This window comes from Chiloscyllium plagiosum, chromosome 4, assembly GCF_004010195.1.
Source record: "Chiloscyllium plagiosum isolate BGI_BamShark_2017 chromosome 4, ASM401019v2, whole genome shotgun sequence".
Taxonomy (NCBI): domain Eukaryota; kingdom Metazoa; phylum Chordata; class Chondrichthyes; order Orectolobiformes; family Hemiscylliidae; genus Chiloscyllium; species Chiloscyllium plagiosum.
Window position 1 is genome coordinate 16,833,981 of NC_057713.1, and position 23,811 is coordinate 16,857,791.

The 23,811-nt window shown below is 41.5% G+C and overlaps 1 protein-coding gene across 5 annotated transcripts in view; it reads right to left on the bottom strand.

Annotated features, from left to right (window-relative positions):
• The window catches only part of LOC122548881 (receptor-type tyrosine-protein phosphatase mu-like), a 701,186-nt gene that overhangs the window by 194,041 nt on the left and 483,334 nt on the right, over positions 1-23,811 (bottom strand). For 3 of the 5 annotated variants that reach the window (XM_043687784.1, XM_043687781.1, XM_043687780.1), the window contains one exon: positions 20,336-20,365. The exons of the other annotated variants lie outside the window; for them this stretch is intronic. In XM_043687784.1, the coding sequence (XP_043543719.1) occupies positions 20,336-20,365 (30 nt within the window). The remainder of the gene's footprint in view (positions 1-20,335; positions 20,366-23,811) is intronic. 5 annotated transcript variants of the gene reach the window in all.

The following is a 23,811-nucleotide window of genomic DNA, read 5'->3' on the forward strand; positions in this document are numbered from 1 at the left end:
TTTCTACCTCCTGCCCAAAATCCACAAACCTGACTGCCCCGGCTGAACTCATCTCTGCATACCTCGACACGGTCCTGTCCCCCTTAGTCCAAGAACTCCCCACCTACGTTCGGGACACCACCCACGCCCTCCACCTCCTCCATGATTTTTGCTTCCCCGGTCCCCAACGCCTTATCTTCACCATGGACATCCACTCCCTGTACACTTCCATCCCTGGCATGAATTACCCTTTGCTTGGATTGGAGTTAGGGAGTTTGCTCTTCTGTTTAATGAAACACACAAAACAAAATGACATGAGCAATACCTTGCTTGCTCTTGAGAAGCTTAGCAGCAAGAAAGCTTTTCTCAATGGAATCTATTTGTCAAGTTATTAGCATAAAAATAACATCACACAGAAGACATCTTCATATACATGCAAAATGATACAAGATTGTTAATGTGAGTGTGGGTAGATCTTCAAGAAGGATACACATATCAGTTGACCTTGTCAATGTAGATCTCCAGGCTTGTCACAGACTGAAATGCAAGTGCCCTGTTGCAATTAATGTAATTTTTCTGAACAAGTAATACCAATGGAATTTAATTAATGCTACCATCCCAGTGTGTGTCCTGAAACCACCAGAATGTAATAGCTTTGCTTTCCTTCTCTGTGAACAGCGTATCTGAGCAGTGGAGGTTACCAATTTCGATACTAACCCGATTTGACAGTCAGCAAGGAGTTATTATCTGCAACAAGATTTTAATTTACTTCCACTTTCTGGTTTTAATGGATTTTCCCAAAAATTGGTTTCTGCTGTGAGGATATTCATTAATATCCTCTGCTGATTAATTCTGTTTTTATTTTGTCTGCCACTTCCCCATATCAAGCAACCTACTAGTCTAAAGTATAGGAATGAGTTGCAACTGTTCTATTCAGCAGAAATCTGTCTACTTGTGGTGCTGTTAAAAAAAACAAGTGTGACTTCAAACACATGGCCACATGGTCAACACCCAAAGTTGGAAGAAGGTACGTACTCAGACGTAGAAAATTCTGGGTGACCGCCTCCTCATCCTCTCACCTACAATGACAAACTAACGACAATATAAGTTTAATGACAAAAATAGAATTTGCTGGAAAAGCTCAGCAGATCGAACATCTGTAGACAGAAATCAGAGTTAGCATTTCGCGTCCTCTGAGATACCAGACCTGTTGGACCATCTCAGATGAAGGGTCACTAGACCGGGAACATTAACTCTCGATTTCTGTCTGCAGATGCTGCCAGATTGGCTGAGCTTTTCCAGCAATTTCTATTTTTGTCTCTGATTTACAGCATCTGCATTTCTTTCAGTTTAATAAGTGTAATGATGGTCATTTCAAAATGGATTACTGGATGTAGGCTTGCTGGTAAGACTGGCATTTATTATTCTTTGTTAGCATATCATGGTCACCTTCTCTGGCACACTTGAACTCTTCTCCTTCCTTCCTCCATTACTCAACTCTATTTCAGGGACAGGCTATTAAGCAACACTTACTATAAATCTACTAATTCCTACAGATACCTTGAATACATCCTGCTTCCTTTATTGACTCTATTTCCCAGTTACTTCAGCTCAGTGCCATCTGCTGTTATGAAGCAGCCTTTCATATCATTCCCCCCCCCAACCCCCCCGATATGCTCTGCTTTCTCCTGAATGATAATGACCTTGTTTGACAGAGATGCTGACTGTCATCATCTGTTTCCCGTTCTTCGACTCTCAGCCCCTTCTCCTCACTGCAAGAATCATGACAGGGTTCCCTTTGACGATGAGAGTGGGCTGCTGGAAAAGTACAACAGGTCAGGCAGCATCCGAGGAGCAGAAGAGTCGAGCTTTTTCCAGCACCCCACTCTCGACTCTGATCTCCAGCATCTGCAGTCCTCACTTCTCTTTGACATCACATTGCATCTCACCAGCCTGTTTAGTTCATAGATCATTCTGCATTAGTTCGTTTATGTCCAGCATGACATCACGACTAAACACATCTCCCCCTCCTCATTCAGCAGCCTGAAGGTGCTGCTTAATCCATTATACCATGGTCCACTCGTCAATCACCCCCAACGGCCCTTGCTGTTCTGGTCCCACAGCATCTTCCCAGGCAAGTAGTGAAGATGCTACATCGACCCTTATCTCCCCCTTCTCTATTCTCCTCAAACTGACCTTCAATATTTAATATTTAACAGGCTCAGATTGGAACCTTTGACCTCATTTCTTACTTCTTGTGTATTTTGCAGGTTTTATTTTGGATGGAAGCTGCTGGACACGGTTCTGCAATTTCGATTTACACCTCCTCTGGTACGTACTTTCTTTCTTAACTTATCCCAAATCCACCTTTATTTGTCTTGCATTATCTGCCCTTTCTCCTTCATCCCTTCAACCTTTCAGAGACCTTCCCTTTTTTTTAATTCCCTTTCCAGCTTTCCTCTTCCACCCCCCCTCCACCCCCCCCCCCACTGTTGAATCCAGATGTAGAGGACTCAGCTTCAGGTCATTTAGAACAGAGGTGGAGAAGAATTTCTTCACTGAGAAGATGGTGAATACTTTGCAATTCTCTATCTTGGAGGGCTGTTGGAAACTCAGTTCAAGAAGACAATGACAATATTGACATCAAGGAGCTTGGGAATAAAGCCGGAAAGTCTCACTGAGGTAGATCATTAACCATCATCGAGAATGATAAAACAAGTTGGAGAGGCTGAATAACCTACTCCTGTTCATATGTTCCTTGTTTAAGAACAGCTAGATCTCCATGCAGTCCCAGCTCTGAAGTCAGCCATTGATCTGAAATGTTGACTCAGTTTCTTTCTCTGCAATGCTGCTGAGCAATTTATTTGGAACATAGAATCCCTATAGCATGGAAGCAGGCCATTTGGCCCATCAAGTCCGACACCGACCGCTCCCTCTCTGCCCCCTCCAAAACAGCATCAAAGTTTCGGGTCGGACCTCTTCATCCTGCTCCTTGGTTGCTGCCTGACCTGGTGTGTTTTTCCAGCAACACACTCTCGACTCTGATCTCCAGCATCTGCAGACCTCACTTTTTCCTGGTTGATTTCCCCCAGAAGAGCATCCCACCCAGACCTACTCCCCCTATCCCTGCAACCCTGCATATCCCTGGTCAATTTAGCATGGTCAATCTACCTAACCTGCACATGTTTGGATTGTGGGAGGAAACCGGAGCATGGGTTTCCTCTGGGTGCTCTGGGCTCTATCTGCAGTGAAAGGGGTCCGTGCCATTTCCATGCTTAAACACAATCCCAGAACCTCACTACAGCATTTTGGAGCATCTTCAGAGAGAATGTGCAAACTGCAGACAGACAGTCGCCTGAAGGTGGAATCGAACCCAAGTACCTGGTGCTGTGAGACAGCGGTGCTAACCACTGAGCCACTGTGCCACCCCAGATATTATTGATTGACCATTCCTTGCTTCTCTGAGAAAGTGGTGCTGGGCCTTTTTTGAACTCTAGTTTTTGTACTGCAGACATACCAAAACACTGCAGTGAGGATCTGGGATCTAGACCCAGCAATGAAGGACTCTTGATAATCTATGTCCAAATCAGGATGTTTGTGCCAGTCAAAAGGGATCATGGAAGTGACGGAGACCACTTGTACCAGCCGCCTATTTTTATAGGACATGGGCGAGCTGGCATTTATTGCAAATCTCTAGTTGCCCTTGAGAACAGGGTGGTGAGCTAGCCTTTTTGAACCTGAGTGGTCCATTTGATGTAGGTAGACCCACAATGCAGTTGAGGAGGACGTTTGAGGATTTTGGCAACACTGAAAGAACAGCAATATATTTCCTTATCCTTCTTGTATGGAGATCAGACTTTGGGAGGGGTTGTCAAAAGAAATGTTAGTAAATTTTATATCTTCTGGATAGAGCATCTTCCAGTTAGGACACACTGAAGCCACAGTCCACTGTTAATAAAATGTGGCGATATTGATTTCAGTGGATGAAGCACCAATTACTGAGTTGCTGGAAGCATTGCTCTTTGTTGTGTCTAATGCAAGCTCCCAAAAGGGAGGAATGTGATAAGAATCACTCTTCAAAAAGTTTAAAAGTTGGAAGGTAATGTTGTGGCTTTGCGGGACATTGGTTGGGCCACTTTCGGAATACTGTGTGCAATTCTGGTCTCCCTCCTATAGGAATGATGTTGTGAAACTTGAAAGGGTTCATAAAAGGTTTACAAGGATATTGCAAAGGTTGGAGGGTTTGAGCTATAGGGGGAGGCTGAACAGGCTGGGGCTGTTTACCCTTGAGCATTGGAGGCTGAGGGGTGACCTTATGGATGTTTATAAGATCATGAGGGGCATGGATAGGGTAAAATGTCAAGGGCTTTTCCCTGGGTTGGGGTAGTCCAGAACTAGAGGGCATAAGTTTAGGGTGAGAGGGGAAAGATTTAAAAGAGAGCTATGGGGCAACTTTTTCATGCAAAGGGTGTATCAAATGAGCTGCCAGACGTGGTGGAGGCTCATACAATTACAACATTTAAAAGGCATCTGGACGGCTAAATGAATAGGAAGGATTTAGAGGGATATGGAGCACGTGCTGGCAAATGGGACTAGATTAATTTAGGACATCTGGTCAGCATGGATAAGTTGGACTGAAGGGTCTGTTTCCATGCTGTACATTTCTATGACTCTATGGATCTTTTGTGTCTTCCTGTGAAGATAGTTGGAAGGCCTTGGCTAAACTCTCAGACAAAAGACAATACCTCCAATAAGTTGGACTGAAGGGTCTGTTTCCGTGCTGTACATCTCTATGACTCTATGGATCTTTTGTGTCTTCCTGTGAAGATAGTTGGAAGGCCTTGGCTAAACTCTCAGACAAAAGACAATACCTCCAACAGTACAATGCTCCAATACTGGAGTGCATCCTTGGTTTTTATGTTGGAGTTCCTGAAAATTCTGGTCTCCTTCCTATCGGAAAGATGTTGTGAAACTTGAAAGGGTTCAGAAAAGATTTACAAGGATGTTGCCAGGGTTGCTGGTACAATTGCAACATTTAAAAGGCATCTGGATGGGTATACGACTAGGAAGGGTTTGGAGAGATATGGGCCGGGTGCTGGCAGGTGGGACTAGATTGGGTTGGGATATCTGGTCGGCATGGACAGGTTGGACCAAAGGGTCTGTTTCCCTGCTGTACATCTCTATGAATCTATGTCTCTAAGTGGAACCTAAACCCAGAATGTTCGAATTCTGAGTCACAGCTAACAAAGGATATCTGGTGCATTCATCCATATAATGATAGCCAGCATATTAAAAGTAACTAATAATCTCCTGTTCGTCAAGACATTTTAACAATTAAAGATGTTATGTACTGCAGTAATTTTTAAAAATAATTTTATGTTTGATTAGATTACTTTGCTGTGTACAAACTCGGAACAATTATTTTACACAGGCATGATTACTGTATTTAATTTCAGTTCAATTAAGGACGACTACACTTTAATTAGTCTTTACATCCAGGTACATGGCTGCACTCAAATGTGTGATTCATCCACTGATATTTCCAAGGGTAGAACTCCAAATGGCTTCCCTTTGAGTGAACTTATTCTTACATTAATTGCAATTCTGATCTAATTCCATATTAAACTGTCTGCTAATTAATTACACTTTCAGTGTGATCAACAGTAATAGAACCTTGCATTATTTTCATTCAAAAACTATGTAGAACATTATTTGACAACCACATCGATTTCAGGAATCAGAAAAATGTGCTTAATATCTTTCATATGAGACTGAAAAGACACAAGCTTTCAGTTTCAGACATGGGGCATTTTTTTCTTTGATAATGACGTGTTGTCTAAGATCTAATTCTCAGTCTGATCACTTGCGCAAATTAAATTTCTGAACATTTATGGAAGTAGCAAAGCAAGCTTACTACGCAGTGCAGTGAATGGTTGAGAGAGTAACAACAGATGCATTTATGTAGCTTCTTAAAGTGATAAGACATCCCAATGGGCTTCAGAGCAACATTATCAAATGAAATCTGGTAATGAACCAAATAAAGAAATATGAAGATAGGAAATTGGTGTCAAGGAGCATCTTAAAGTAGCAGAGAGATGGAGAAAGAAATCTCAAGCTTAGGAACTAGACTGAGACAGCTGACAGCACTTTGGCTAGTAGTGGAGTTATTAAGGCTGGGATAGACAGTGTTCAGAACTGAATGAGTGCAGACATCAAAGATGATATCAGAACTGGAAGGATTTCCAGAAATATAGGAAGACACTTATAAATTTCAGAAATAGATTTCCTTTCATCACATGACAATAAAAAGATTTCTCTGATCTTAAGGACTGCTTAGGCACTTTAATACCAATCCAATAAAAAGCAACCAAGTATTTTGATCAGATTCTTTGTTTCTATCCCCACCTATCATTTACTCCTTACCACACCTCCCCCCCTCTCTTCCCAGCCTATCTTCTGCAGATAAACTGACATTTTCCAAGCTACCATCAGTTCTGAGGCAGGATTGGACCTGAAACGTTAACTCTGATTTCTCTCCACAGATCCTGCCAGACCTGCTGAGCTTTTCCAGTAATCTTTATTTTTTGTCTCTGATTTATAGTTCTTTCTGTTTTTATTTGATCAGGTACTTGATTGATTCAAGGTATATTAGATCATTTTCATATTAAAATGCAATGACATGGTGCTTGTTTCTAAACATCTATAACACAGATTAAATTAAAAGAACTGCTTTGTTTAAATGCAATGTGAAATAGCTATAGTCCTAGATGAACATAAAGCTGCTCTTTCGTCAGAGAGACAGTGGTAATTTAACCTGAACATTTACTCCTCAGGCAAGGGCTGAGGTTGCAAAGGTGTGACCTTTATGATAACCTCAGACAGTGCAGGAATTGAACGCATGCTCTTAACATCAGAAGTCAACTGTCCAGTTCTCACTTTCTCCTAGTTGATGCCCAGTCAACTGAGCTAATCACTGGAGTACCCACTGCTGTCTAAGGGATTCAAAAGTGCTAGTGGATACTGCTTACTCCATCTGCAAGAACACCTGGGAAACAGACAGCAACCAAGGTGAAAACTGAACTCACAGCAGCTATAGAAAACAGCATTACAAACCAACATTCTCACCATTATGCCATCACATCTGCACCTTGGACAACATTGAGCTTAGGACATGTTCATTGATTGCTTAAGGAGCTTATTGGCTGGCAGATTTTCAACTCAACTTTTCTGACAACATTTATGTGCTGGGGTGGTGAGTTAGCAGGGTTACTTTCTGCAGTCTATTAGGAGCAATATGAGGTAGAGAGATGGAGAGAACAAATTTCTAAGCCTGGAGACTTGGCAACTTCAGCTGATCAATCAACTGATGTAGAGTCCATGAGAAGGCGCAAGACAAGTTCACAATGAGGACAGTCATGACTGAGATCAAGAGATTTTCAGAATGAAGGGACACAAGGGGTACAGGGAGTAGGATGGGGAAGTGGAGCTGCTGCAGAAGGTCAATCAGGATCTTTTGGATTGCTGAATAGGGTCAATAAGCCATATGCTGAAAATGTGTTGCTGGAAAAGCGCAGCAGGTCAGGCAGCATCCAAGGAGCAGGAGAATCGACGTTTCGGGCATGAGCCCTTCTTCAGGAAATTTCCTGAAGAAGGGCTCATGCCCGAAACGTCGATTCTCCTGCTCCTTGGATGCTGCCTGACCTGCTGCGCTTTTCCAGCAACACATTTTCAGCTCTGATCTCCAGCATCTGCAGTCCTCACTTTCTCCAATAAGCCACATGACCAATCCTGCTGTGGGATTCTTATGTTGTACACATGTCAATATGTAGGGAGAAAGCCTATCAACTGTCTCCAGTCTATGTGTAGAGGTAAGCTTCAATATTACAAACTAGATGTCTTTATCAACCCGAGATGTCAACAGAGTTTCTCCTTCAGTAGATGCTGTCAGGCCTGCTGAGGATTTCCAGCTCTTCCAATCGCCAGAATTCAATCAGTGGATAAACTATTGCTTATTAATATAAAAACCCTTGGGAATGAATTGCCTTTAAATTGCTTCTTGAGCAGGTAACAAAAGTGTAAAATGTCTTTGAATGTAACCAGTTAGTCATCCCAAAAAATGTCCTTCCATTTGAAGCATCCAATGGCTATATTATTCAGCTAGCCATTTACGGGCAAAATAATTTTTCTATCATTTCTAATGGTCTTAACTATGAAGGACTTGAGGCGGTGGTACAGTGTTGCATTAGAATGTCTTGAAAACTAAACACTCAATCCAATTATAACTGCTCTTTCACAGCACCATAAATTACTGAGCTGGTCTGTCTCGGATAACAGGAAGGGGTAGAGGAAAGATTTATCACTGGGCACCCGCAGCTCATCACTTTCTGGTTTGCAAAAGGTTGAATTTCACAATAAGTGTCAAAGAATTCTGAAGGGATTTATAAAGCCTATTGAAAGCCTGACAAAAGTCCAAACTAAAATCTCAAGGCTCTCCATTCAAAAATCAAATGCTGCCTCTATAAACCTGGTAAACAAAAGCTCTGATCTCGCTTGAGTAGAAGTGCAAGTCCTTGGTCAGAAATAATAGGAGACATTGAGCCTCCTGGTATCTATGCTTTTAATAATGATCTGTACTCAATAATAAGCTGTTGAAATAATTAATACTCAAATCAAATGGTATTTCGGCAAGGTGACCACTTTAATTATTGAGAGAGCATTCAGCCATATGATCACCTTTTGTTAAAGCAAAAATAATTATTTTTAAAATCTGACCATTAATTTTACTATCGTTTTGCTTCTGTTGCTTTTATGAGTACATCTGCGTAAGCTGCAAATATTAATACAGCCAATGAAAATGCCTTCCTTTTGTGCTCTTCACTCCTTATTTTCCTACCTATCTTTGTGTCAACAGTAAATTTAGCAACTATATCTTCAGTCCCTTAATAAAGTCCCTTCAGTCCCTATATAAGTTGTAAAAGTTTGGTGTCCTGGAACTGATCCCTGTCACATATCACTTGTTACACCTTGCCAGCCTGCTAAAGACTCATTTATGCCCACTCTTTTTCCTGTTAGCTAGTCAGTCTTTTTTTTCATTCTTCATGAGATGAGGGTGTCACTGGCTAAGCCATTCCAGAGGGCAGTTAAGAATCAACCACTTTGCTGTGAATCTGGAGTACTATATAGGTCACACCATATAAGGATGGCAGTTTCCTCCCCTAAAGGACATTAGTGAATCAGATGGATTTTTACAACAATCATTTCAAGGTCATCCTTAGAATCTTAATTCCAGATTTTTACTGAATTCAAATTCTATCACCATCCACAGTGGAATACATTACCTGGGTTTCTGGATTAACAGTCCAGCGATAATCATCTCTTCAATTCTATTCATACCAACACTTCATCATCTACAGCTTCAGATTTTATTTTCCATAATAATCTTTCAACTGACATCTTATCAAATGCCCTCTGGAAATTCAAGTACAGTACACTCACCAGTTCCCCTTTATCCACATGTACATTACTTCCTGAAAGAACTCTAATAATTTGGTGAAATATGATTTTCCCGCTCACCAAACCATTTGGATCCTATCTGATTAACTTGATTTTTTTAACTATGTCCTGCTGTATATCCTTACTAACGCCTTCTTTAAGACAGATACTAAGTTAACTGGTCTGTAGTTTCCTGCTATCTATCTCTCTCCCCTTCTGAATAATAATACATTCACTATCTTCCAATCAACCAAAACAAATCTTTCGAACTTTTGAATTTTAGAACCAATACATCAACTATCTCTTGTCACTTCTGTTAAGACCTGGGGATAAAGTCCATAAGGACCCAGGCACTTGTCAGCCTGCAGAGACAACAATTTGCTCAGTACAGGGAGTCCCTGATTTATAAAGGTCTGGCCTAGCGACAGTTTGTACTTGATTTGCTTTGTTTTATTACTGACACATGTACCGAGGTATAGTGAAAAGTGTTGTCTCATGTGCTTTACAGGCAGATTGTAGTATACAATGCAACAGGGTAACACAACAGAGTGTAGGATACAGTGTCACAAGTGAGGCAGCAGGGTGGCTCAGTGGTTAGCACTACTCCATCACAGTGCCAGGGATCCAGGTTCAATTCTTGCCTCAGGCAACTGTCTGTGTGGAGTTTGCATATTCCCCCTGTGTCTGTGAGGGTTTCCTCCTACAATCCAAAGATGTACAGGTCAGGTGAATTGGTCATGCTAAATTGTCCATAGTGTTAGGTGGCTTAGTCAGGGGTAAATATAGGGTAGGGGTTTGGGTGGGTTACTCTTAGGAGGGTCTGTGTGGACTTGTTGGGCTGAAAGGCCTGTATCCATACTGTAGGGAATCTAATCTAAACTGCTGAAAAGATGCAGAAAGAGATCAACGTTAGTATTTCTCAAAAGCCTGATAAGAGCAGGGAAGAAGCTATTCTTGAATCTTTTGGTATGTGTATTCAAACTTTTATATCTTTTGTCTGATGGAACTGGGTGGAACAGAGTACAACCGGGGTGGGAGGGATCTTTGATTTTTTGGTTACTGTCCCAAGGCAGCAGGAAGTACAGATGAAGTCAGTGGATGGGAGGTTAGTTTGCCTGATGGCCTGGGCTCTGTTCACGACTGTCTGCAGATTCTTGTGCTTTATGCACATGCTGAATTTCCTTAGCCTTCTCAGCAAGTAAAGGCATTGCTGTGCTTTCTTGATCATATTGTCAATGTGTGTGGACCCTGCAAACTTGATCTCATACATGATTGTAATTTTAAAGATCTGACAAACAAACATTTCCTTTCCTTACTTATGAATGGCTCCTTTATATTGTCCTGCATTGTATTCCGAATTGCATGTAAATCACTTGTGGACAGATTCCGGAAGGGAATCCATTTTCAATCCGGGGACTGCCTATTCCTAGTGATTGTGATTTTCTTAAGCTCCTCCTTCCAATTCACTTCCTGATTTACTGCTAATTTTGTAATTTTTTTTACTTGCTGTTTTTTATACTGTGTCGAATCATCTCACCTGCCACCTACTTTTGCACAATTTGATTTTTTTTCTTTAATGTTGATACTGTCCTTGGCTGTGAACCTGAATTAATTACACAGTTGTCATCATTCGTCCCTGAGGAAAGAAACATCAGCAGCAGCAACTTGCTCTTAGGTACCATTTTTAATTCTGTAGGACCTCCAAGTCCCTTATTAAGAGTGCTCTCAGTTAACATTTGATGTCATGTCACACAAAGAGGCATCAGACAGGGGAAGACAGAGATAGATAAAGGCTTCCTCAAACAGGTAGGTTTTCAAGAGTCTCTAACTAAAAGAGGTGAGTGAAGTCAATAATTAAGCAGAAGAGTTAGGGAGAGAATTTAGACCATCAGATATAGGATCAGAAATAAGGCCATTCAGCCCATCGAGCCTGCTTTGCCATTCAATCATGGCTGATAAGTTTCTCAATCCCATTCTCCTGCCTTTTCCCTTTAACCCTTGATCCCCTTGATACTCAAGAACCTATCTATTTCAGTCTTAAAACTCCTCAAAGACCTGGCCTCCATAGACTTCTGTGACAATGAATTCCATAGATTCACCACCATCTGGCTGAAGAAGTTTCTCCTTAAATCCATTCTAAAAGGTATTTCCTTTACTCAATAACCTAATTTCAAGACTTGGAGCAAGGCTTGGTTGTTAATTATGAAATGGTGATAATTGGAGACATGCAAGAGGCCAGCACTGGAGGAACACATAGATGTTGGATAGTTTTCAGCAATGTTCACTGTAAATATTTTTGCAGATGTGTAGTTCAAGTACTCAGCCTTTTCCAATATATTTACAGGTCCAGCAATAAGCAGTAATAAAGTGAGGAGAAACGGTGACTGGCCTGGACAGGAACCTGAGCGGCTGCGTGATCTGGAGAGATTATAATTTGTCGCGATGGAAAATGCTAGGGAGGGGGGGTGCAAGTGAGGCTCTGGAGGGATTTCAAAGTAAGGCTGAGACCTTTTGAGAAGAGCACAAGAAATGTGCATCATTGTGTGCGTGATGATATCTGTGTGATGTGATTTATGTACTGCCATTTCTACTCAGCAAACAAGTTTAAGGTTTATTGAAGAGGTTCCTCTGTAAATTATTTTACAATAACAACAGGGCTATAAAGGCAAAGTGTTTTAAATCTAAACTCCACTCCTGAGAGGATAATACAGCAATGAACATCTCTGCTTCTCAAGTGGATAATTTCATTTTTAATATACCTGAAAGGCAACAAAATGAAGATCTTTAATAACAGGCTTCCTGACCAAAACTTCACAGAGATAGCAAAGCCGGTCAATCGGACCTGTCATTCAAGTGAAAAGGAGCTGCATCTTTCATCGTCCTGAATATATAATTTAAATTCACCAACTCACTAATAACTCCGATTTGAAACCTGAGTGCCACAGTATCTTTGAATTGAGTTCTGATATTTAAATGCAGCTTCAGATTATTCTCCCTCTTTAGGAACTGTGACTTGATTCATGTTAATTCAAACCATTCAAGAGCTTGGACTCAGTTATTCCTTGCAATTCTTTGAATGATACCATCTGTGCTTAAAGGCTTTAATATCTGGATTCTTTTAAGCATTTTTCAGTGAATTGCTTTCACCCCAGCTGGCCCACGATCACACGTCTGATTCTCCTCTGGTGTAAATGGATACTATTATAAAGGGAAAGCGTTCTGTAAGATTCAATACTGTTCCTGTATGGAACTGTTTCTGCACTTGCCCTGCTGTCCACATCAACTGTTTGTGAAGCTTTGTGCAGCAATGTGTCTTTTATGCAAAAAAATCTTTGATGTCTCAACATGTTGCCTCTCCTCTGACAGCACAAGATTCAGTTCAAGGTGCGACAGATTCCAGATCTGCTACTTCAGTACGATATAATTCCAGCCTTTTGGATCATTTAACTGTCAGCAGTTGTAGTCCTGTATTTGCAAATCCTGTCTCCCTTACCCTCTCAAAATTTCAACATCTCTCTCCTCTTTTGAGATGTTCCATGCCCTAGCTAATGTTTATCTCTCAGCAAACAGCCTTAAAACAGATGTTTTAAATTCACTCACAGGGGCAGCACGGTGGCTCAGTGGTTAGCACTGCTGCCTCACAGCACCAGGGTCCCAGGTTTGATTCCAGCCTTGGGCAACTGTCTGTGTGGAGTTTGCACATTTTCCTCGTGCCTGCATGTGTTTCCTCCGGGTGCTCTGGTTTCCTCCCACAGTCACAAAGTTGAGCAGGCCAGATGAATTGGCCATGTTAAATTGCCCATAGTGCTTGGTGCATTAGTCAGAGGGAGATGTGTCTGAGTGGGTTGCTCTTCGGAGGGTTGGTGTGGACTTGTGGGGCGAAGGGCCTGTTTCCACACTGTAGGTAATCTAATCTAATCATATGGATATCCCAATATTTATTGCCAGTTACTAAATGCCCCTTGAGAAGGTGGTGGTGAGCTGTCTTGTTAAACCGCTGCAGTCCATGTGTTTTATATAAACCTACAATGCTGCCAGGGAGGGAAGCCCAGGATCTTGACCCAGTGACAGTAAAGGAACAGCAATATATTTCCAAGTCAGGATGGTGGGCAGCTTGGAGGGGAACTATAACCCGGTGTCATGTGGTCAAAAATCACATGACACCGGGTTATAGTCCAACAGGTTTATTAGAAACTGCAAGGTTTCAGAGTCCCCGCTCCTTCCTCAGGCAGTTAGTGAGAGAGAATACATCGGACACAGAATTTATATAGTCAAAGATCAAAGGATCATACAACTCATGTGAATGGATTGAACAAACCCAGATGGCTATTAAGTCTTTAATCAGTTAGAGTGGAGTTGGAGGTTTCGATTGATTAATATGTAAATCCCTGCCCCAAGATAACTTTAGGTTTTATCAGAATAAAGGTGACACATCAGGTCAGACAATACATTTTAGGTGTGACACCATGTTTCAAGTCTGCTTGTATCTCATCCAGGAGCTAGAGTTGTTATAGTACCAAAGTAGAAATTTATAAAATGCCATATTGACTGACTCTCTACAGTTTTTGTGCCTTTTAAGCAAAATAGAATGAGAGGGAGAGAGTGCATGTGTGTGAGAGGGTGTGTGTGTGTGCATGTGTGGGTATGAGGAAGAGAGAGAGAGTCTGTGCGTGTGCTTGAGGGGGAGCGTGTGCGAGTGTGAGGGAGTATATGGGTGTGAGAGCATGTGTGTGATTGTGTGTGACAGTGTGTCTCATACATACAGACTCACACTCTTACAGGCATATACTCCCTCACACTCGCACATACTCTGTCAAGCGGACACACTCCAGCACACATTCTCACACATATATAGACCCTCACACTCATACAATCTTTCTCAAGAACACCTGCAGACGCACACACATACATGCACACACACTCTCTCTCACACACACAAACATACAGCCACACATATAAAACTATTTGATGAATTTGCATTTGCAGATACATCCTATTTTGTTCAAAAAGCATACAATCTGTAGACGGTCAGTGAATGTGGCATTTCATAAATTCCTACTTTGGAAATAAAGCCAGTCTGGCTCCAGGATGAGATACAAAAAGACTTGAAACATGGCACCATATTTGAAATGTATTGTCTGACCTAAGGTGTCACCTTCATTTTGATAAAACCTGAAGTTATCTTGGGGCAAGGATTTACATATTAACCGATCAAAACCTGCATCTCCATTCTAACTGATTAAAGACTTAATAGCCGTCTGGGTTTGTTCAATACATAAGTTGCATGACCCTTTGATCTTTTACTATAAATTCTGTGTCCAATGTATTCTCCCTCACTAGCTGACTGAAGAAGGAGTGGGGGATCGAAAGTTGGCAGTTTCAAATAAACCTGTTGGACTATAACCCGATATCATCGTGATTTTTTACTTTGTCCATCCCAGTCCAACACTGGCACCTCTACATCATTTCAGGAGATGGTATTCCCAGGTAACTGCTGTCCTTGTTCTTCTAGATGGTAGTGGTTGCTCTCTTCAAAGGTGCTGTCAGAGGAGCCTTGGTGAATTTCTGCCATGCATCTTGTGGATGAAGCACACTGCTGCTACTGGGCATGGTCATGGGTGGAATTTTACAATCGCAGGCAGGTGGGTTTAAAGCTACATTGGGAGTGGAGGAGAAGAGGGTTGAAAAATCCACCAACAATTTTCCTGCATCTACCTCCCCACACCAGCCCCAACACAAGCATATGGGCAGTGAGAGGGGCATTGGATGGCTTGCTTACCCCCCTGCCAATAGACTGGCCAATTAAGAGTTACTTGTCACTTTCTTTGACCAAGGCCAGTGATGTGCCAGAGGTCCTAAGACTGCTCAAACTCCAGTAGGGCAATGTATTAAACTCCATTTGCCACCTCTCACGTTTACTGTTATTTTCAATCACTGATTGGCCAGCAGCCAATTGGGGAGTGGGACTTCCTTCCCCAGATGGAGGCGGAGGTCTTGCCTCAAAGTCCATTCATAGCTCATAGAATCATAGTATCTTGACAGTACAGATAGAGGCTATTTGGCCCATTGAGTTTGCACCAACCTGCTGAAGAGCATCCCACCCTATCTCCATAGCCCTGCATTTTACCATGACTAATCCATACATCCCTGGACACTTAGCATGGGAAATTCACCTTACCTGCACATCTTTGGACAGTGGAAGGAGACTAGAGCATCTGGCAGAAACTAGAACACCCGGCAGAAACCCATGTAGACAAGGGGAGAATGTGCAAACTCCACACAGTCACCTGAGGCTGGAGTTGAACCCAGATCTCTGGCACTATGAGGCAGCAGTGCTAAGCACTGAGCCACTATGCTGCCACTGCAGACCTGAAATAGAACATAGAACATCACAGCGCAATACAGGCCCTTCGGCCCTCGGTGTTGCGCTGGCCTGTGAAACCAATCTGCAGCCCATCTAACCTACACTATTCCATTCTAGTCCATTTGCCTACCCAATGACCATTTAAATACACTTAAATTTGGCGAGTCTTTAAGTTTCAGGCAGTGCGTTCCACAACCCTACGTCTGACGTCTGTCATATATCTATCACCCCTCAATATAAAGCTATGTCCCTTCATGCTGGCTATCACCATCCAAAGAAAAAACACTCTCACTGTCCACCCTATCTAACCCTCTGATTACCTATATGTCTCAATTAAGTCACCTCTCAGCCTTCTTCTCTCCTTCGAAAACAGCCTGAGGTCTTCCAGCCTTTCCTTGTAAGACCTTCCCTCCACATCAAGCAACATCCCAGTAAATCTCCTCTGAACCCTTTCTAAAGCTTCCACATCCTTTCTATAATACAGTGACTAGAACAGTACGCAATACTCCAAGTGTGGCTGCACCAGAGTTTTGTACAGCTGCAGCGTGACCTCATGGTTCTGAAACTCAATCCCTCTGCAAATAAAAATTAACACATCGTATGTCTTCTTAACAACCCTATCAACCTGGGTGGCAGCTTTATGTACATGAACACCGAGATCTCTCTGCTCATCTACACTACCAAGTATCTTACCATTAGCCCAAGGAAATGGTACTCTGCATTCTTCTTATTCCTTCCAAAGTGAATCACCTCACACTTTTCTGCAAAAAACTCCATTTGCCACCTCTCAGCCCAGCTCTGCAGCTTATCTATGTCCCTCTGTAACCTACAACATCCTTCGTCACTGTCCACAACTCTACCAACCCTTAGTGTCATCCATAAATTTACTAACCTATCCTTCTATGCCCTCATCCAAGTCATTTATAACAATGACAAACAACAGTGGACCCAAAACAGATCCTTGTGGTACACCACTAGTAACTGAACTAGGATGATTATTTCCCATCAACCATCACACTCTGTCTTCTTTCAGCTAGCCAGTTTCTGATCCAAACCACTAAATCACCCACAATCCCATGCCTCTGTATTTTGTGCAATAGCCTACTGTGGGGAGCCTTATCAAAGGCCTTAGTGAGATTCATCTACACACATCAATTGCTTTACCTCAACCAACTGTTTGGTCACCTTCTCAAAGAACTCATTAAGGTTTGTGAGGCACAACCTACCCTTCACATAACCATGTTAATTATCCCTAATCAACTTATTCCTGTCTAGATGATTGTAAATCCTATCTCTAATCACCCTTTCTAACACTATACCTGCAACAAAAGTAAGGCTCACTGGTCTATAATGTCTAGGGTTGTCTCTACTCCCTTCTTGAACAAGGGAACAGCATTTGCTGTCCTCCAATCTTCTGACATTATCCCTGTAGATAATAACAACATAAAGATCAAAGCCAAAGGCTCTGCAATCTCCTCCCTGGCTTTCCAGAGAATCCTAGGGTAAATCCCATCCAGTTGAGGGGACTTATCTATTATAACACTTTCCAGAATTGCTAACACCTCCTCATTGAGAACCTCAACCCCACCTAGTCTAGTAGCCTGTATCTCAGTATTTTCCTCGACAACATTGTCTTTTTCTAGTGTGAGCACTAATGAAAAGTATTCATTTAGCACTTCCTCTATCTCCTCTGACTCCACGCACAACTTCCCACTACTATCCTTAGTTGGCCCTAATCTTACTCCAGTCATTCTTTTATTCCTGATGTACTGATAGAAAACCTTAGGGTTTTCCTTGATCCTATCCACCAATGACTTCTCATATGTCCTCCTGGCTCTTCTTAGCTCTCCCTTTAGGTCTTTCCTGGCTAACGTGTAACTCTCAAGTGCCCTAACTGAGTCATCACATCTCATCAAATGTTATCTCTATTAATCTCTGTACTGATCTGTTGAGTTTTTCCAGCACTTCATGTTCTTATTTCTGATCTCCAGCATCCAGAATAATTTTCTGTTTTGATTTTGTTTTAGTCCTCATTTAGAATTGGCTTGAAGAGGGAAGGACAAAGCAGATGCCTCACAAGAAGGAAAAGTGAAATGGAGGGGGCAGTGGAACAAATATGCAAGTGATGCAGCTATGACTAGTGAACAGATAGGGAGAAAAAAGTGCATCAATGAATGGAACATAGGAACATTCAGTTCCTCAAACCTGTTCACTATTCAATTGGATCATTAATAATTCAATTCATCGATCAACTTTGGTCCTGTAATCCTTAATGCACCTGTCTTTGAAATAATCATTTGACCTGGCTTCTTTTTGGGAAAAAGAGTTAAAATTTTCCACAATCTTTTGCACAAAGATGTGTTTTCTGACAACATGCTGCCTGACTCTCATTTTAAGGAATCTTTGTTCAGGTCATCTCAACCAGAGGAAATTGTTTTTCTCTAAATACCTTATCTTTGTCATTTCCTATGCCTCAGTTAGATCTTCTGTATTCAATGGCATTGTGTGCGCTGTGATGCCCACCAATACCAGCATGTGGTTGGAGTAGTTTCCTGTCCCCATCCTCTTAGTTTGTCTGAGTATGAAGGTCTACTTGGTTTATAGTGAAAAAGAAACAGCCGCTAGGGTGCTTCAACAAGAAGAGGCTCTTGACCTAAACAAGGTGTAGCTTAATGCATTGGTAGCTGTCAGGTAAAAGTAACATTAATAAGTTAAATATGGCATCAAGTAATACCCTTCTATGATTAACATTGGAAGCCCACCAAGAACATATATAATTCAGTGAATAAATCTTAAAATTACCTGGAGAAATCAAAGAATTTTGATCTTCTCATGCCAGTGTCTCTAAGTAAAATGTTACTTTCAGTGAGGTAGCATAAAGAGACAATGGGATAAATTCTCAACAGAGATTTTTTTTTTAGCCACATTGAAAATGCAACTGACCTATGGTTTATTTATTACTGGCAAAAATTACGTTGTGTAAAACAGGGATTCTGATGATAGATCAAGCATGCTGCCAAAATATTAAATAAGACTTTGCCTTTAACTTTCTCTCCAACGGCAAAAAACAGAAAGTGAAACAAAAAAAAAGATGAATTATTCTTCATACCATCTGAAGATAAATGAATTCCCGCTGAAGATGCGGGACTTAGCAATATGGTAAGTTCTAGACAGCCACATTGTCCTTTGAATACTTCACATCACCAAAGTCTACATGAAAATCACTGTCCAGAGCGGCCAGGAACAGTTTTTAGTTCTACTTTTCATTTGTGTGTATGCTGGATTTGACATTGATTCTATGCTGATGAATATAGCAAGAGCTTTAGTGTTCAATCCATTGTTATTTAATTCTCTGCCTCATCTATTGTCCTTCTCTAATCTTGACTATCTGAACTACCAATATTGCACAAAGAATGACATAAATTAGAAAGACCTATAAAATAATCCATGTTTATAGTTCCCTAAATACTTTTGAAACCATTTGCAATTACTGCTCTTTATCTTTTCAGGTTCAATAAGTCATTTTCCCCTGTATTGTGGGTCTGCAGTAATATAGTATGGTGAAAGTGAGGACTGCAGATGCTGGAGATTAGAGTCGAGAGTGTGGTGCTGGCAAAGCGCAGCAGGTGAGGCAGCATCCGAGGAGCAGGAGAGTCAACATTTCGGGCAAAAGCCCTTCATCAGGAATGAGGCTGTGAGCCAAGGAGGTGGAGAGATCATATAGTAGTGGTAATATAGTATGTAATTGTCCATACATTGTGATAACCTTTTCACACCCACAAACTATAATTACGACGTTTTGATATTGTTTATATAGCAAGTCCTTTGGTATCTCACATGTGGAAGGTCTTGGGTTCATTGCCCTAACCTTGGGTTTACTCTTGCCCATGGTGCACTGCCTTCCAAATAAAGTTGTTTCTTGTTTTTCAGTTTTTTTTTTAATTTGGCTCATGCCACGATGCAGTTAATGGGAGCCAAAAACTCTGCGGTATCTTGTCCCAAGTGTGTGCCTTGACAGATTATGAGGAGATTGCAGCTGAGCCTCATCCTATGCTCTCACGCAATGTCCGCTTAATCTTGATCAAGATTGGGAACACCGTGTAGCCCACAGATACTGAGAGCAACACAATGAATGGAAGCAATGAAATCAGCTCCAAAGAGGGACTGAAGTGTTGTTCAGTTTGAAAATGGAATGTGTACACTTTATACTATGTGGGTCACTCCTCAAAGCCACGTGAATTCAATAACACCGTTGATGAATGCAACTTGATCTGCAGAATTTGCAGAACTGGTACTCCACAATATTCCAGGAAAGTTTCTTAGGAGCAGATGAAATTAGGCGAATAAAACAAACAAGAGATAGTAAATCTCGGCGGCATTTCAGAATGCCTGCTATAATTGCAGATACCTGAGGAGAAAAGCCATGAATAAAACAAATGAAGTGCATGGAACAGAAGGAATTAAAGCATGGAGCAGTTCATTTGCAAAGCAGTTACTTACAGATAATAAGTGTAGGACTGGGAGCTTCTCCTGCCGGGTGGGATGGTTGGAGGATTTAGGCAGTGAGGGGAAGGATGGAATGAAAGGAAAAAAAAAACAAATATTAATGGATCAAAAGAAAACTAAAAAAAAACTTGCTTCCTTAATTAAAAGAAACTGTTAAAAGCTGTGATGGTTGATGCTTAAGTGAAGCTCGTGGTAAAGCAGAGAATCACACATTGTGGTACAGTTAATGACAGGCACAACAAATTAATTGGAGGATGAGAACAATACACTAAGCATTCCATTGCCCTGAAAACCTACAGAGCATTAATATCTCACCCTGGCTGTACAGTACAGTGTTAAGCTGCTTTTATTCGTGATGTTTAAATATGGATACATGGGGAATCAATTTTCTGGAGCCGACTTCCAGCATTTACAAATTCATTCCTTTCTCCAAAGCCCAGATTGTTCCATTCATTGCTTTTTTTCACGGCTGTTTGATGGGGTAAAGGAGCTGGATTCAGTTGTGAGCTAGCACCATGAATCCCAGGATTGCTGAATCTGAATTCAAACAGCGACCACGCAGAGCTCCTGCTGCAAAGACGTTAAAAATGACTTCATTTGTTCTGTGTCTGAGATGGATGGGTTTGGGAAGTCCAATTATTTTCTGCTAAAATAGCTTGTCAATACTTGGCGCAAGACAGCATTAGATTATAATCTTATTTATAACAGCAGGTCTTTTTTTGTCAAGACTATTTTGCAGAAATATTGAGGTTCCAGAAATCAATATGGGGAAGCTCGTTTTAAAATTTATGAAGCATTATGAGAGTACTGGGCAGCCATAAGAACGCTCAACTTCACCGCAAGGGGATGTTAGTGTGATGGTGCACACCTGTTCAGATCCCAGTCTGAATGAGAGGAGTACAGTCCAAGATGTGGCACCTTCTTGAGGAATGGGAGGGAGGAAGCAATCAGATAGAAGTGGCCTTATATCTCTGAGTACAATGCTTCCCAAATGTCTTCCCACCATGAGGTTTGGAAAAATGCAGTGATATCTTAGTGGAAATTATGAGAGGTGGGGTACAGGGTGGTGGCGGGGAGACAGCAGTCAGGGTAGAGGTGGACAGGGATAGGAAACGTCTGTGAGTGCAGGGTGGGCACTTGCCAGGGCCAGGGGAGTGGGTTGCTGTGAGAACAAGAGCACAGCTGTTGTATCGCAGTGAGAGACCTACAATGGCCGCTGCTGCCTCCGAGCACACCAGCCCAAACTTTCAGCCCGTGACCCCACTTGGGGTCCTGACTCTCACTTTGGGGAGCTCTCTTCTTGTGGATGGCTGATACAAATATTAAATGTGTGGAAGATATGAATGCAGGCGAATTTAGTAACATGGGGATAAATTCTGATTAAGAAAAAAACAGATTTTTAGGCAGGCAACAAATCTGAAACAATGAAACTGAAAATGCTGGAAATGCTCGGCAAGTCAGTCGTATGTGGAGGGTGACCCAGAATTCAAAGTTTATCATTGTTTATTCTGTTTCTAGTGCATATTGCCAACAGTTTCTACTTTTATTGTAAACTTCATTGTCCCCTCTCATTTACTTAAAACAATTTCTGGTTGTGAATTTCCACAGGGCTTTCTCCAATTATTCACTGTAAATTCTGCCTTAAGAACATAGGAATGGAAGCATAAATTGGTCATTCAACCCCTTAAACAGTCTCTGCCGTTGAACCTGACCAGGGTTGATCACCTATTCCAACAGCTTTTTCCTGCACTGTCACCACTTCCCATAAAATCTTTAATATCTTCAATCTGTTACGACACGGGGTAAATACCTCTGCTAATTTAAATCTGACACACAGAGAACCTCACCTCTGTTAAATTTTGAGAGGCAAAGAACTATCCCAGAGATCACTATTTAAAGCAAAAAATTAACAACTTTATTCTTTAAGTCCACAAGAGAACATTAAACAACTATTTACAATTCCTTTCTCTTAAACCTATCTTTTACCTCCCACACTCCAATACTGGTCAGATAAAAACCCTGATTAAGATTTACAAAAAAAAATTGAAATTTCAAAACCAGCCAGCTGTCAAATCTTCTCTTTGTATCTTCCTCTGTAGCTTTTCCTCTGTCATCTTTTCTTCAGTATACTGCTTCGCAGGTCTTTCATATGAACAGATACCTTTCAGAGAGTTATTCGGCTGGCAGTCTATACTTGTTGGTTTTGTTGGCAGTTCTCCCTCTTACTGTTCAAAATATACAGTTTTATACCCCAAAACATCGGATCATTTCATTGGTTTGATGTCATCAAAATGCTAAATTCAAATTCGATTGGATTTTGGTATCTGGGACATAATTTAAACTGTTGGCTGAACTTTAATTTGTTTTTGTTCTGTGACAACCAAGTGTTAGATTTTTACTTTGTTCAGTACACTCTGTGCTTTCAGTCAGTCCTTGTTAGCTTCCTCTTTCTCTTAAAGGTACAGTACACCTCAACACCTTCATAACAGATCTCCTCCATGAAGTTATACAGTCCCTTGAGGTAGAGAATGCCAATGAGTTACTGCTCTCTGAGTGAAAACGTTAGTCCTCATCACAGTCTTAAATGGGCACCTCAGACTCTGAGACTGTGACCCTGATAATAGATTCCTCCTACCCAGGACAGACATCATTCTGAGATCTACCCTGTTAATCCTTGCAACATTTTTGTATCCTTCATTTTTCTGCTGATTTCTCTAAATTTAATTTTCTAAACTGAACAGGATGTCAACACAGTCTCTTCGACCCCTCCTCTTGAACAATGCTGTAATTCCAGGAACTGTTCTAATGAAGCAATATTTCATTAGATATATTTCTTAGGACTAATGAGATTGAAGAGTATGGGGACAAAGTGGGAACGTCACTGAGTTAGATGACCATGGCAATACTGAATGGCCAAATGGCCTATGCCTGCTTGTATTTTCTATGTTTCTAATGTTAAGTGATTAAGTGAAATGAGACAGATGATTTTAAGGAAGTTGTCTTTGCACGGTGGGAAGTTGGATGTTAGTGGTGAGGGATAGTGCAAATCTAGGACATTCTCGTTAAAACATTGTTGAGGTTAGGTCAACTGAAGTTGTTGAAGCTCACGTTGTTTTATTAGACTGGGTGTTAAGAGTTTTGGAACAAAGGTAAAGTTGCCACAGTCTTACCAGACCATTGGACTGCTGTCTCATCGGACAGACAGACAACTAGCGATGGTTTAACCTGAAGGACAGTGTGGTGCTGGAAAATCACAGTCAGTCAGGCAGCATCCGAGGAGCAGGAGAATCAACATTTTGAGCATAAGCCCTTCATCAGGAAAGGCTTATGCTCATAACTTCAATTCTCCTGCTCCTCAGACGCTGCCTGACCTCCTGTGCTTTTCCAACACCACACTTTTCGACTCTGATCTCCAGCATCTGCAGTCCAAGGGGAGTACAAGGCTGGGGGGCAAGGGTTGTATGAGGTTT